At 38.1% G+C, this 14,621-nt stretch overlaps 1 protein-coding gene across 7 annotated transcripts in view; it reads right to left on the reverse strand.

The window, feature by feature from the left end:
* LOC101167820 (CUB and sushi domain-containing protein 3) overlaps nt 1–14,621 on the reverse strand; it is a 301,513-nt gene that overhangs the window by 130,990 nt on the left and 155,902 nt on the right. For all 7 annotated transcript variants that reach the window (XM_078933064.1, XM_078933067.1, XM_078933068.1 and 4 more), the window contains one exon: nt 5,542–5,658. In XM_078933064.1, the coding sequence (XP_078789190.1) occupies nt 5,542–5,658 (117 nt within the window). The remainder of the gene's footprint in view (nt 1–5,541; nt 5,659–14,621) is intronic.

The raw sequence follows: 14,621 nt of genomic DNA on the forward strand, positions 1-14,621 counted from the left end.
TTACATCCTAAATGTTGAAAATAACTCATCTACCACCTCAGTGAGAGGCGTAGGATCCAGTGGTGTAAAACACGCTGCCACTGGACTCTAGAGCAGTGGAGACGCCTTATCCATCTAATCTGATGGACGAGTCTGGGATTGGAGGTCACCAGGAGAACGGTTCATTTCTGACTACATTGTACCGAATGGTGTGGGGTTTGTATTTCAGGATTTGGGTTTAGCCTCTTAGTTCCAGTGAAAGGAATGCTCAGTGCTTAAGGATACCAAAACATTTTGAAGAATTCTATGCTCCAACCTTGTGGGAAGAGTTTGGAGCAGGCCCCTTCCTCTTCCAACATGACTGTGCACCAGTGCACAAAGCAAGGTCCATAAAGACATTCATGACAGAGTCCGGTGTGGATGAACTTGACTGGCCTGCAGAGCCCTGACCTGAACCCGATAGAACACCTTTGGGATGAATTAGAGCGAAGACTGAGAGCCAGGCCTTCTCCAGCAACATCAGTGTGTGACTTCACCAATGTGCTTTTGAAAGAATGCTCAAATAGTCCTATAAACACACTCCTCAACATTGTGGACAGCTTCCCAAAAGAGTAGAAGCTGTAATAAATATAAAAGGTGGACAGACATCATATTGTGCTCTATGGGTTAGGACTGGGATGACACTTCAGTTCATATGTGAGGCAAGGCATGTGAACTAATACTTTTGGTAATATACTGCATGTTTCATTGGGTTCACAGATTCACGTAGGTTTATCATAGCTAAATAATTGCATGTAAACCATAATGACTTATCATTAAAAGGTTTTAAGGATTCATCTTTATTCTCCTAATATTTTTAGGTTAAGATGTAATTTCACTGCATTACTTTGGAAAATTAACTAAACATTAGGTAACTGCTAATTGTATTAGTTAGCAGTTAAATAATGTTTGTTTGGTTAACTATGATTATTAGTTAACTACCAACTAATTCATAAAATAATTCATTAAGTAACGCATAAAAGTGGCAGTTAACACCTTGTTTATTGGTTAATTAATGTTTATTATACAGTAACTAACATTAATAAAGGGACCCTTATTATAGAGTTTTACAGATTTTTCTGCTGTTAATAGGGGTGATCTGAACTAAGTTTTATCCAAATATATTTTACAGAAATCAATGTAAAGGCAAACAAAAAGAAAACATTGCCCTTCTGAAATGCAGATGTTGTCTACAGTAAGGGACATGGTAATTTAAAAAAAATTACTTCACAAACACAGCAGGCTAAGCACAAGCTAATGCTGGGAATTTCTTTTACTCACACATGTTACATCAAATTTTACTAAACATTTAAAAAATGCAGGATACATATGCAGTATAGTTTTTTTTTTTCTTTTTAATACATAGGCCTATAAAAGCACAAATGACTCAAGGAGGTTGCAATTTGCTCTCCAAGTTTGGAAGAGAAACTGCTTACTCTGCTAAAGAAGATGAAAACATTATATGCCAGTTGATAAACATGAAATAAACAAAAGTGAATTCCGTTGGGCAGGGTTAGATTTTATGTTTACAAGTGGCGCCAAAGGCAGTAGGTTCAGTTGTATGAATAATTCATAAGATAAAAAACAGGCAGAATAATTGCTTGAAATGTGACTAAAAAGATTTCTGAAAAAAAACTATTTTTCATTTAGGAGCAAAGTGAATTCACAGTGCACATTAAGGAAATCTGAATATTTAAAGACTTAAGTGTTTTCAAGAAAATGCAGTTTAAAAATAACTTAATCTTATCAACTTTGTTGTTTGTAATATTTGTTTTGCCCTATTATCTATACGTAAAGTGAATAAAATAAGGCAACAGTACACATTGACTGTTGGGTTTTTGAAAAGTTGCAACAGTCTGCCCCTGTCTCAATTATTATTGAAAAAACAATAATTTTGAGATTTGTTATTGCTTGTTATTATTAGTATTTTTTCTTATAATAGCCTCTCTCAAGATAGGGCTTCCAGTACATGGTTTTTGACAATGTCACAGCCTTTCATGTAAAAGAAAATGTGTCAGAAAAACGAAATAACACAAAGTAAAGATTGCAGTATTATAGTGTGCTTTGGGTCATATGAAGGTCAAATAAGACCCACCTGACACATAGCCTTGGGCGCCAACACATTTAAATCACTTGTACTCTGAATGCTTTAATGTGACTTGTGTTATATTATTGCCTAAAGGCCTGACTCTCTGTTAACTCTGCTACAGAAAACATGCATTTATGTTTAAACAGAGATATCTGGAGGCTTAAAGGCTGAGGTGCTAGATTTAAAGTAATGTTAAAAGGAACCAATATATATCTAAAATGTTGCTGTTGTTTTAATGGTGTATTCTTAATGATAAATACTCAATTTTTATGGGAGTATTTGTTTCTCACAATTCAAAATAAAAGTCAATACCAAAGTTGCTTTCTTATTTTCACAATATAACTGCATTCGTTGACTCAAAAATAAATTGAAAAATCAACTCTTTCTGTCATTTAAAATAAAGAAAATGGTATTTGACATTTCATTTTCACAAAGATCTCTAGTAAATGTGTATCAAAATTCAATTAGAAATATCTAATTTGACATTTTTTAGTCTGGTTTTGTCCCTCTTTTTCCAGTGCCAAATGTGCGCAGTAGTGACAGAAGAAGAGAGAGCGCTGACATCATCGCTCTGCCTCCCCCCTGGAACTGCTGGCTGGAAAAGGAATTATGCAACACTTCTTGCGCGGTGATGTCAAAGAATGAGCGGTGTTGAAGTAGAAAATGAAAAAGCCTTTTGGAGGACTGATTTTTCATTTTAATTTTGAGTCAATTGATGCAGTTACATTGTAAAAATGAAAAAAGCATTTCTCTTAATCCATGTTAAGTGTCAAATTTGACATTTCTTATTGAATTTTGCTACACATTTACGAGAGATTTTTGAAAATGAAATGTCATATACCATTTTCTTTACTATTTTAAATAAGTGACAGAATGAGCGGTGTTGAAGAAGAAAAAGAAAACGCAGTTTGGCGGAATGATTTTTCAGGTTTTTTTGTTTGTTTTTCTTGAGTCAACGAATGCAGTTTCATTGTGAAAATGAAAAAGCATTTCCAGTATTGACTTTTTTTTTAATTAGGAGACACAAATGCTTCCATAAATGTTGGCGGGTATTTTGTAATAAAGTATTATTATTTGCAAATACCATGCAGTTTCCAAATTTAACGTTTTCTCAAAGAAATATGTGCAAAAAATACTGTGGATCTTTCTCCTAAACAGTGGCCATTCCTTTGAAGACTTTAAACTGCACATTCTGGACAAAGGATAGGTAGTTTGAAAACACAGCAAAAGAAATAATATATACTGTATATATCAACAAAGTGGGGACTGAAACAAAATTTGTCTCCTGTTTACAATCCCGTTTGACATTTTTGCCAAGCAGAATAGAGTTCCATCCACCCACATCACAAATGATAAAACGCTATTGAGAGTCACCATTTTTGAGCTGCACCTCACCAAGTAATGATAGCTGACCATTCTGAAAAGTGCTAGATTGTTGATGTTAGCATCTGCTCACATTACCTTTATTTTATTTTTTTATTTTTTTTAAAAAGGTACATATTACTTGAATTCCCTATCAGAAGTTAGTATTTAACAGGCTATTCGAATGAGCAGCAAAGCAACTTCATGATGATGGTCCAATTGCTGCGTAGAGCTAAATCCTGTGATAACATGAACTGGATGACTGAGAATCATCACCAGTGTGCGCTAGAGATCTCTTCAGATACAGCGGGAGTTATGTTCTAACCTGCGACAGGTGAAGTCTGCAAGGTGCAATTTGAGTGTATACAGTATAAAGAAAAATGTGCATGACAATTTGCCCAATTTGTGGTTGGAACAAGTTTGTAAGGGTCATTAGACTTGAGGGGCCAGCCATTCTATAAAGGTTTTTTCAATTGAGAATGCATTTTTGGTAAGAGGCAAAATATCTTTACTTTCAAAACACTAAGTCAGGATGACCCTTTTTAAAACTTGTTCTGCTATCTAGCACATTAGACACTAAATACCCATTTATTTTTTTGTATTTGTGTTTTGAAATTGGAAATTTTTACATAATGGTAAATAGGGACCAACTTTCACAAGTCACTTATCAGGCTCATTCTTATCCAGAAGAGAAGAACCTCTACTCTGAGATCTCTTAACTGAGAAGAGGGTCTAAGGGAAGGGATGCCCAGTTTAGCATAGTTTGTTTAGTTTAGACTTGTAAAGTTTGCCAATATCCTAACTTGTGCACACCTATGGGTTTACAAAATTTGCAAGCAATACACAATTAGCACCACTTTTTGTGACTAGCAGCGTGGGAATGTTTTTTAAATTTTATTGGAGAAGCTAGAAAAAAGGTCTAAAGATCTCTTCTTGGACTCTTAAACCTACTTCTTGGTCCATGTTTTGGGGTAAAAAACAGAATCAGATTATGTTATCAGAAACATTACTATAACTCTGTCTCAGCAGTACAGGTAATCTACAGCTCATTATATATCTATTAAAACATTCGTCTTTCTCAGTATCAACAGTCAATCCCAGGACAAAATCCATTCCCAGGAGGGAAAGTCGCTTGGTGACCTCCACACTCCATTAGGCTTGTGTTGTCATTTGAAGCAAAAGCAGCATTTATATGTTATATTTATTAGGAAAAAGACAGGCACTTGGACACCACGAGCAGCAGAAGATGCAGCGGAGGATGTAAACTATTGGACTGGGTCATCACACAGGGGATGAATGCATGTGCCGTAAGCACAACATCTGCCCACATCTCAGCCCATCTTTATGAATAACATGAAATACTGAGCAGAAGAACATCAAGGTCTCCCAGCGACCCCCGCTAAATTAAACACACACACCAATGCACTTAGATAAACTATTTGCAACAGCCATTCGACGCTTGACCTTCCTCTGCATTATCTCCCGCGGAGCATTTCTTAAGGTCAACATTCAATCTTTGTACGGATCCTATGCTGCTCTCACAACTCTTGCAAGTGTCCAAACACCATGCCATCCTGCAGGCTATTCTTTTACTGATACTGGACAAATGAAATCAACCAGACCCTGTCCTACCCCTGCAGTGTGTTGGTGTGGAATTCTAATACGTTATGTATTGAATAATTGAGATTTCATTAGACACATACCAGCGGCTATCTCAGTGATGTTTCTCACTGAACCATTCACTTGATAACGAGGCAAGTCTACATGAACTGAATATTACACAGACAGTAAACAAGCATTAAAAGTGACTGTCACCGGCAGTGTGTATCAAACATCCAAGCTAAAAAGGAAAAACTTAAGGAAGCTCTTTGTAAAAATAATGAAGGCATGCTTTGTCTGACAGATCTGTCACTACAACCTTCAAGGAAACAATCACGTTTAACCACTATTTCCCCTGGCAAAAATCTTATTTATTTTTTTTTGGAAATGGGAGCACTCTGAAATGACTTTCTGCAGCTTCACGCATTAACTTGACTTATTATCTCAAATTAAATAATGTTTAAAAGACTTACCAAAATCGCCTGGGACATAGATGTCGTAGACACAGCTCTGGCCTCTTGTGTAATTATGTGGGTAATTTGGGGACAAAACTGTTCCTTCTGAAGTGGTGAAATGGCCTCCGCAGGGAGCTGCAGAGACAAGCAGGGCAAAGGCAAGCAGGGGAGATGCAATGTTAACAATGTGCAATGACTATCTTACAATACCAGGGGGGAAAAAAACTATAGTCACAACTCACAAGTGTACTGAAAGCAGCTCATGTCACAAAGTAAGAGCAAATGAAAGACATTAGAAATATCAGCAGTTAAGAACTTTAAAGAACTTTAAAACAGTTTAAAGTGACACTCCGTTCGTTTTTTGATAAACTTAAAAAGTATGCTGTTTTTAGCCAAAGTAAAAAAAATAAGTTATTTTTCCTAGGACATATTTTCTGCAGAGCGGCAGGAGTTTATTATAAATTCACTTCTGAGTTGTTGCTGGAACTGTTGGCATGGAGTTAGCTCAGTTTCTATCATCCATCTGTTTGCACGCTGTCCCGCTAGCTAACAACCTCAACATAACATTAGCAATGCAAAATAAATGGTAAGCAATATTGGAGCTATCCAGCCGTGCAGTTTTGAGCCAGATACCAGCTCAGATGAGGAAAACAAAGACGTACATGGATTTAGTTGTCTGCAAGTGGATGCATCAGAATGGAGTGGAGGAAGGAGCTTGTGGCCCGCCCTTTGTAGCACCTATGTCACTGCTACAAGCTTTTTCAACAGCAATCTTTTTGTTAGCTCCTGATTTACGTTTTAAATAAAGAAATACTCAGACATGCAATTTCAAGTTTGCAATTTTCTTTATAAATGCTGTCAATCATGAGAAAAATGCTCCAAGTATATGTTAAAAACACCAAAAAAACGCAAAAATATGCTGAAAACGCCATATGTAGGTACACTTAACCTTTAAGCAGGCTTAAAGTTACCATGTCCAGTTAAAAGGCCTAACATAATTTTAAGCAGAGTTAGAAATTATTCTTAAAAACAGGCATCACTCATGACATAAGTTACTTTTTTCTTGCTATATAATTACATTTTTGGACAAAAAATTGCTATTTTAATCAAATGTCCAATGCTGCCTCCAAACAGCTTTCTTATGTCCTGAACGCTCCAGGTTCCATCTGGATATGCCAGTGAATTTGTTTGTTATTCTGCCTGAGTGTCCAGTCTTTTATTCATCTGTTGGTTTTAATTTGCAAAGAGGCCCCTTTACACAGTAAAGATCATGGGCTGAGCCATCAGGTGGGAGCCTTCAGCAGTAAACAAACACTCATTTGTCAGAAAAGCTGTCAACAGCTGCTCCTCAACCTCCTGTGGCTACACAATACACTCATTGACACACAAGAGACTCGGAGAGGTCTTTACCGACTAAAGATGGATCCATAATTTGTGCACACTTTATTTTTGGAGAAGCAACAGGCATATAATCAAATATATCTGACGCTGGCAAATAAGACATTACGTTAAATGGAGTTGTGAGGCAAAACAGAAATTTGAGAGGAGTTCTGCAGAGCACTGCTCTGCCAATCCGCAGCAGGTGAGAGCACTACCAAGAAACGAAGGGCTGAGGGATACTTCAGTGATTTTCTTCTGACAGCTCAGAGCACAACTACAGAGAATAAGAATATTACAAAATGCTGCTGGGTAATAAATAATAAAGATGATTTAATTGGAAAACTTACAACAACATATAAAACTGTCTCTTTGCAATCATAACCTAATACAATTTAAAACACAAGCATTCACACAATAGATGAAACAAACAAACTTAACAAGTGCTGCAAATAAAGGAGTCCTAGTGTCCTCCGACTTTAGCCTGATTATATGTGAAAGGTATTGATCAAGTACTTAAAGTCACTTCATTGGTCCGAACAAGAGAACCATGACCGCACATTAAAACAAACCCCAATGATCAATGACAAATGAAGCTTTAATGGGTAAAAACACAACATGAAACATATTCCAGTATATATTTAATCTTTTATAACAGTAAGAAGAAATGTGGACATTTTGGACACTTAGGGGGCAAAGTCACACTTTTTTCTACAATCTTCTTCACATCATAGACTAAGCAAATAATCAAACATGGAATTGATTAAAAGTCCTTAATAAATTAGGAAATACATTTGTTTTTACATGGCAGTAGTTGCATTTACTGTATTCTGAACTGTCCTTTTTTAGATTGTTGCAGACCTCCTCACTGATTCTTATCAAATTACTAAATACTAAATTGCTAAATAAAAAAGAAAAGCTTAAAGTTCTAAAATGATTATTTTAGGATTTAATGAACAGTCTAGAGCAATGGGATGCTCTTACCTTTTCTATAGGAAGAATTAAACCATAAAAACATGTCTGTCTTTTAAAAATTCCCATGATTCCATTTCCCCACAACACTTTAAGTAAATATCAACCATTAAAACTAAGTAGTATTTATGTCTTCTTTGACATGAACCCCCCAGATTACTGTTGAATAATATAAAAGAAGAAGAGCTAATGTGTCATTATTTTTAACCAAGTTAAATCTTCAATTCAAATATAATCCCATAGTGAAAATACTTAAGAGACAGGGTGATGGACTCTTTAGTAATGTGCTCTTCAGAGCTGTTCATTGAAGTTATCCAGGCGCCAAATGTAAAAGTATTGAATCTCTCCCTGGAGTGGAAGTAGAAGGTCCCATTCCACACTGCAGAAACTGAGAGCTGCATTTAACTTAGGCAGATTAAATATTTCAGACTCTTTTAATGTTGTGATGTTAATACAAGAGAGGTACTTTCTTAACTCTCCAGTGGAATTCATCCATCTGTCTTTCTCAAACCTTCCACTGTTTTATTAGGGCCCGAGCACGGAGTGCAAGGACCCTATTGTAATTCGAATGTTTATTATTATTATTATTATTAGGGCCCGAGCACGGAGTGCAAGGACCCTATTGTATCTGTTAGGTTTATTATTAGGGCCCGAGCACGTAGTGCAAGGACCCTATTGTATTTACTCGGATTATTATTAGGGCCCGAGCACGGAGTGCAAGGACCCTATTGTATCTGTTAGGTTTATTAGGGCCCGAGCACGGAGTGCAAGGACCCTATTGTATCTGTTAGGTTTATTATTAGGGCCCGAGCACGGAGTGCAAGGACCCTATTGTAATTCGAATGTTTATTATTATTATTATTATTATTATTATTATTCTACCGGAAGAGTCGCCTTTTTGAGGCCTTTAACATACCCCAAAACTCACCAAATTTGGCACACACATCAGGAGTCGCGAAAAATTTCGTATTTTATAGGAGATTGGCATGGGCGCACAAAAACGGCTCGATAGCGCCACCTACAGTGACTTTTGTCCCGACGCCCCGCATACGCTTTAACGTACAAGCTTGATTTTTACAGGGCATGTTCTTCAGATGGAGACCTACAAAAAAGTCTGAAAGGACCCACCTGTCACTCGCACAGGAAGTCTGATATATTGAGGTCAATATGTAATTTTTGCTTCATTTTGGACATTTGCAGGCCTCGCTCTAGAACGAACTCCTCCTAGAGATTTTGGAGTAATGACTCCAAACTTTGGTTTTGTAAACTAAACACATGTCCGATGTTAAATTGTGAAGCTTTTAAGTTTTTACGGATGTTTGTGACCGTGGCGGCGCGTCGAAAATGGAGGTCATTTTGAAAACACGCCATGAAAAGAAAAATGGCCACTACTCAGCCATGCAAAATCCAATCTGATCCAAAATTGATATGCATGATTGTAGTCCAACTCTGAACACATCAGAGGTGGAAAAATCCAGAACATGTGTAGCGCCACCTGCTGGCAACATGAAATGACATGTTTTACTTGGAGCATCACTGCTCCGAGTAGGATGAGCCGACACACCTCAAAATGACATCCACCTGTTGAAAAGCCATTGAAGTTTACTCTGATAAAAAGCCATAACTTTCAATGCGGGGGTGTGGTCGTGACAGAGCGGCGAAGTTGGGCGTCTCGCCATGCACACAAAAGTTGCTCTCACGTGCACATTCCTTGTCTGATCTCACTGAAATTCGATGGACATGATGAAGCTTCCATTCTGAACCCATGGATATGACAATCTTGGACGAGCTCCATAGCGCCACCTAGATATTGACAAATACATTTTATGTCACATTCTGACCTATCTTTTCTCTGTGCTTTGTCCGACAATCATAAAATTACAACAGGAGATACTCATAAGGGTTTTCTCTCATCGTCTAAACTTTCATGTGTGTACACCTGACGGTGCCTGCGCAAGCCACCGCCAAACAGGAAGTGGTTGATTGCGGTGCAGTCAGATAATTATAAATTCATAAAAAATCAGCCGTTTGTATCACGAGGCTGAGATTTCAGAATGAGATGCCTCTTACATATCTCCAACTTATATATACAGCACTCGCATGGGTGCACAAAAACGGCTCAATAGCGCCACCTACAATGTTTGTTTTAGCGAGCCCCGCCATGTTCTTTAACATACAAGCTTGATATTTACAGGATATGTTCATCAGATGAAAACCTACAAAAAAGTCTCTTGGGACCAAGCTGTCAGTTGCACAGGAAGTCTGCTATATTGGTGTCAATATGTCATTTTTGCTTCATTTTGGACATTTGCAGGCCTCCTTCTAGAACGAACTCCTCCTAGAGATTCATGAATAATGACTCCAAACTTTGGTTTTGTAAACTAGACACATGTTCGATGTTAAATTGCGAAGCTTTTAAGTTTTTACGGTTGTTTGTGACCATGGCGGCACGTCAGAATTGGAGGTCGTTTCGAAAACACGCCATGAAAAGAAAAATGGCCATTACTCAGCCATGCATAATCTAATCTGATCCAAAATTAATATGCATGATTGTAGTCTAACTCTGAACACATCTGCAGTGGAAAAATCTGGAAAAGGTGTAGCGCCACCTGCTGGCAACAGGAAATGACATGTTTTACTTGGAGCATCACTGCTCCAAGTAGGATGAGCAAACACACCTCAAAATGACGTCCACCTGTTGAAAAACCATTGAAGTTTACTCTGATGAAAAACAAATCTTTCAACGCGGGGGTGTGGTCGTGACAGAGCGGCGAAGTTGGGTATCTCGCCATGCACAAATGTTGCTCTCACGTTCACATTCCTTGTCTGATCTCACTGAAATTAAATAGATTTGATGAAACTTCCATTCTGAACCCATGGATATGACAATTTTGGACGAGCTATATATGTTCATAAATGATCATGAAGCATGATCATATAATCAAGCTTCATAGGAAATCAGCCGTTTGTCTCAGGAAGCTGAGATTTCAGAATTAGATGCGTCTTACAAAGCTCCACGTTTGAAAAGCAGCACTATACGTACGAGAAACATTTAACCACCTTAATCACCCTATTGTGCTGAAAGCAAATTTTTGGACATTTTGACTCAAGCAAATATTTTTATCATAACTTCTGTTTAGTTTATCAGCACCAAAATAAAAAAATTTTTACATTTATAAAATGAACTGGTCAACTCTAGGATTTTATTTATTCAATCTTACATCCTCAAGCTTTTCATCAGTCTTCCCTGCTGCAGGAGTGGAGTTAGCCCCCCCCCCCCCCCCCCCGGCTGTGTGCTCACATGTAAATTAGCCAGGAGTGGCAGACAAGAATGAGAACAGTTAGAAAGCCTAGTTCAACACTAAAATACAGCAATTTCCTTTGTTTTGTTTGTCTTTTATACATCCTTAGCACTAATCATTGCTTTTTTATTCATCCAAAATACAATTAACTTTAAATTTTATCTTTTTTTTTTTTTTTACAAACAAAATATATGAATGTGCTCCAAAACAAAACCCAGTCTCAGTACACTCCTACAGATGCAACATCAGACAGTAAATGTCTCTTTTATGCTTTTTTAATCAATGCTGCAACTTCTTTTCATTTCCTTTCAATACATCCAAAGAAATTAAACTACAACGACAACAAACACAACATATAGCAAATGTCTCTAAGAAGATTGTGTATATACATTATGTACCACCTTTAAACACCAAATAAATAACAAATCTTTCTAATACAATCACAAAAAATGGAACACAAAATGTAAAACCCAAATTAGAAATTGCAATTTTAAAAAGATACATTTTTCAGCAGCTTTTCAAAATCAATCACATATTTTACTCTTCTGTGGATGAAACAAAGAAGTCCAGAGCAATGTAGCCATTTCTCTAAGTCTCTGTCACCTTCAGTTTTAAACAAAGTCTGTGAAAATCCACCATACATTGGTCACATGTATTCAGAGACCTGCTAAAAGTCAACAATTGTAAAAGCTCTTATATAGACAACTGTTTGTTTGCTTGGAGCTCTAAATATAAAACAATGCTTTTCTATCACCTAGACACAGATAAAGAACCATATCAACTAGATTAGTAACAGGGAAACATGTTTAGGTTTAAACTTACATAAATAGACAACATGAAGCTGTTCATCACATTTTTGACCTAAACATGTAAACACATCCTTGGCTCTGCGGTTAGGAAATGGTACTTGGGAATCTCTTCATACCAGGAGCCAGCCTGGCCATTGGAACATCACCACAGTGCCCATCCAGACTGGGACAGCAACGGGGTCCACTTCACAGCCGTGAGGTTGCTGTGTTTAACTCCAGCTGTCCCAGCAAGGGAGACAACTGCAGCAACATCCACTGACCAAGCTGGCAAGCCCTGGCAGAAAAGATCCCCACAAGAAAAACACTGGCTCAGGCAGGCTGGTCAATAAAAAAATATAGTTTTGCCATTGTCTTGCAGCTCGCAGATCAAGTGGTTTAGTTTTCCAGTAATGTCAGTCAAGAATACAAGTTCAGATTCACCATATTCATATTCACCATATTCAGCAGATATCTCCACCAATAGCACCTTAAAAATCCTGTTCTGTTTTGCTTTGCAGCTGAGGTTTTTTATGATTTTCACAATAGGAGTCATTATATGTCCAGAGCCAATCACTTCTGCACATAAGGCCTACTGGTGAAAGAAGCAGCAGTAATGCAGACATTTTGGAAAGTCTTGGTCAGCTTTACAGTGAGTGATGAAACCTGTTTGTCGGTCAATCATAGCAGGAGCCCCGTCTGCAGGTATGGCTACTGGCTTTTCTAATGGTACCTTTTTCTGCACAAAAACTCCTTCACCGTGTTATACATTTCAACTCCTCTTGTAGTTGTCTGTTAGGGCAGATGTGTCAGGAGTTCTTCTCTTGTGGAAACCAAAAGCTATGCTGTACTGTTGGCGTCCACAGACTCATCACACTGGACGTTAAACCACCTGCACTTTGTAAGATCCCAGTCCAGCTAATTCGCCAAGTTATCAGACATAGCTGACACTCATCTACACATTGTAGTGAAAATTGAATGAGTTCTATTGTTCTCATCCTTAGGGACAGTGATAGCAATTATCATCATTGCTTGAATTTTTTTCATGCTATATGCAAAAGTCTTTGTCCCTTAAGGCAACAGATTACAGCCCCCCCCCCCCCCCCCCCCCAGGCTGATGTCGTATTAACATTAGCTTGGAGCTCCAGAATGGACAAGAAAAAACGACGAGAATGGCTCGAGCAGGGCGTTGCTCACGGGGCGGTCGCTCGTGCCATGCGGTCGCACGTGCTCGGGCCCGCTAAATGCTACTTGTAGCTTTAATTATTATTATTTTTCTTCTGCCGGAAGAATCGCATTTTTGAGGCCTTTAACATACCCCAAAACTCACCAAATTTGGCACACACATCAGGAGTCGTGAAAAATTTCGTATTTTATGGGAAATTGGCATGGGTGCGCAAAAATGGCTCGACAGCGCCACCTACAGTGACTTTTGTCCCGACGCCCCGCATACGCTTTAACGTACAAGCTTGATTTTTACAGGGCATGTTCTTCAGATGGAGACCTACAAAAAAGTCTGAAAGGACCCACCTGTCACTCGCACAGGAAGTCTGATATATTGAGGTCAAAATGTCATTTTTGCTCTATTTTGGACATTTGCAGGCCTCCTTCTAGAACGAACTCCTCCTAGAGATTTGTGAATAATGACTCCAAACTTTGGTTTTGTAAACTATACACATGTCCGATGTTAAATTGCAAAGCTTTTAAGTTTTTACAGAAGTTTGTGGCCGTGGCGGCGCGTAGAAATTTGACGTTGTTTCGAAAACACGCCATGAAAAGAAAAATGGCCATAACTCAGCCATGCATATTCCAATCTGATCCAAAATTGATATGCATGATTGTAGTCTGACTCTGAACACATCTGCAGTGAAAGAATCCGGAAAAAGTGTAGCGCCACCTGCTGGCAAGATGAAATGACATGTTTTACTTGGAGCATCACTGCTCTGAGTAGGATGAGCCGACACACCTGAAAATGACATCCACCTGTTGAAAAACCATTGAAGTTTACTCTGATAAAAAGCCATAACTTTCAATGCGGGGGTGTGGTCGTGACAGAGCGGCAAAGTTGGGCATCTCGCCATGCACACAAAAGTTGCTCTCACGTGCACATTCCTTGTCCAATCTCACTGAAATTCAATGGATATGATGAAGCTTCTATTCTGAACCCATGGATATGACAATCTTGGACAAGCTCTATAGCGCCACCTAGTTATTGCATTGGGCACATTCTGCCCATTTTTATCTAATTGCTTTGTCCAATGTGCATGAAATTAAAACTGGAGATACTCAGAAGGGTCCTCTCTCATAATCTGAAGTTTCATGGGTGTACACCTGACGGTGCCTGCGTAACAGGAAGTGGTCGATTATGTGCACCCAAATAATAGAAATTTATTATAAATCAGCCGTTTGTCTCAGGAAGCTGAGATTTCAGAATTAGATGCCTTTAATAACCTCCAGCTTTGATATGTAACACAATAGGGTCTATGAGAAACTTCATACCTCTTTTTTTCCTATGCAATTTTGGACTGAACAAAGATTTTTAGCATAAATTCTGTTTAGGTTATCAGCACCAAAGACTAGACTTTAATAGGCATTTATGTGCTACTGCTTCCTAAAAAAATTCAGAATGATTGAAGTTACAGGTGACATCTTAGAGAGCATT

This window comes from Oryzias latipes, chromosome 16 (assembly GCF_053564925.1).
Source record: "Oryzias latipes strain Hd-rR chromosome 16, Olatipes_Hd-rR_3.1".
Classification (NCBI taxonomy): domain Eukaryota; kingdom Metazoa; phylum Chordata; class Actinopteri; order Beloniformes; family Adrianichthyidae; genus Oryzias; species Oryzias latipes.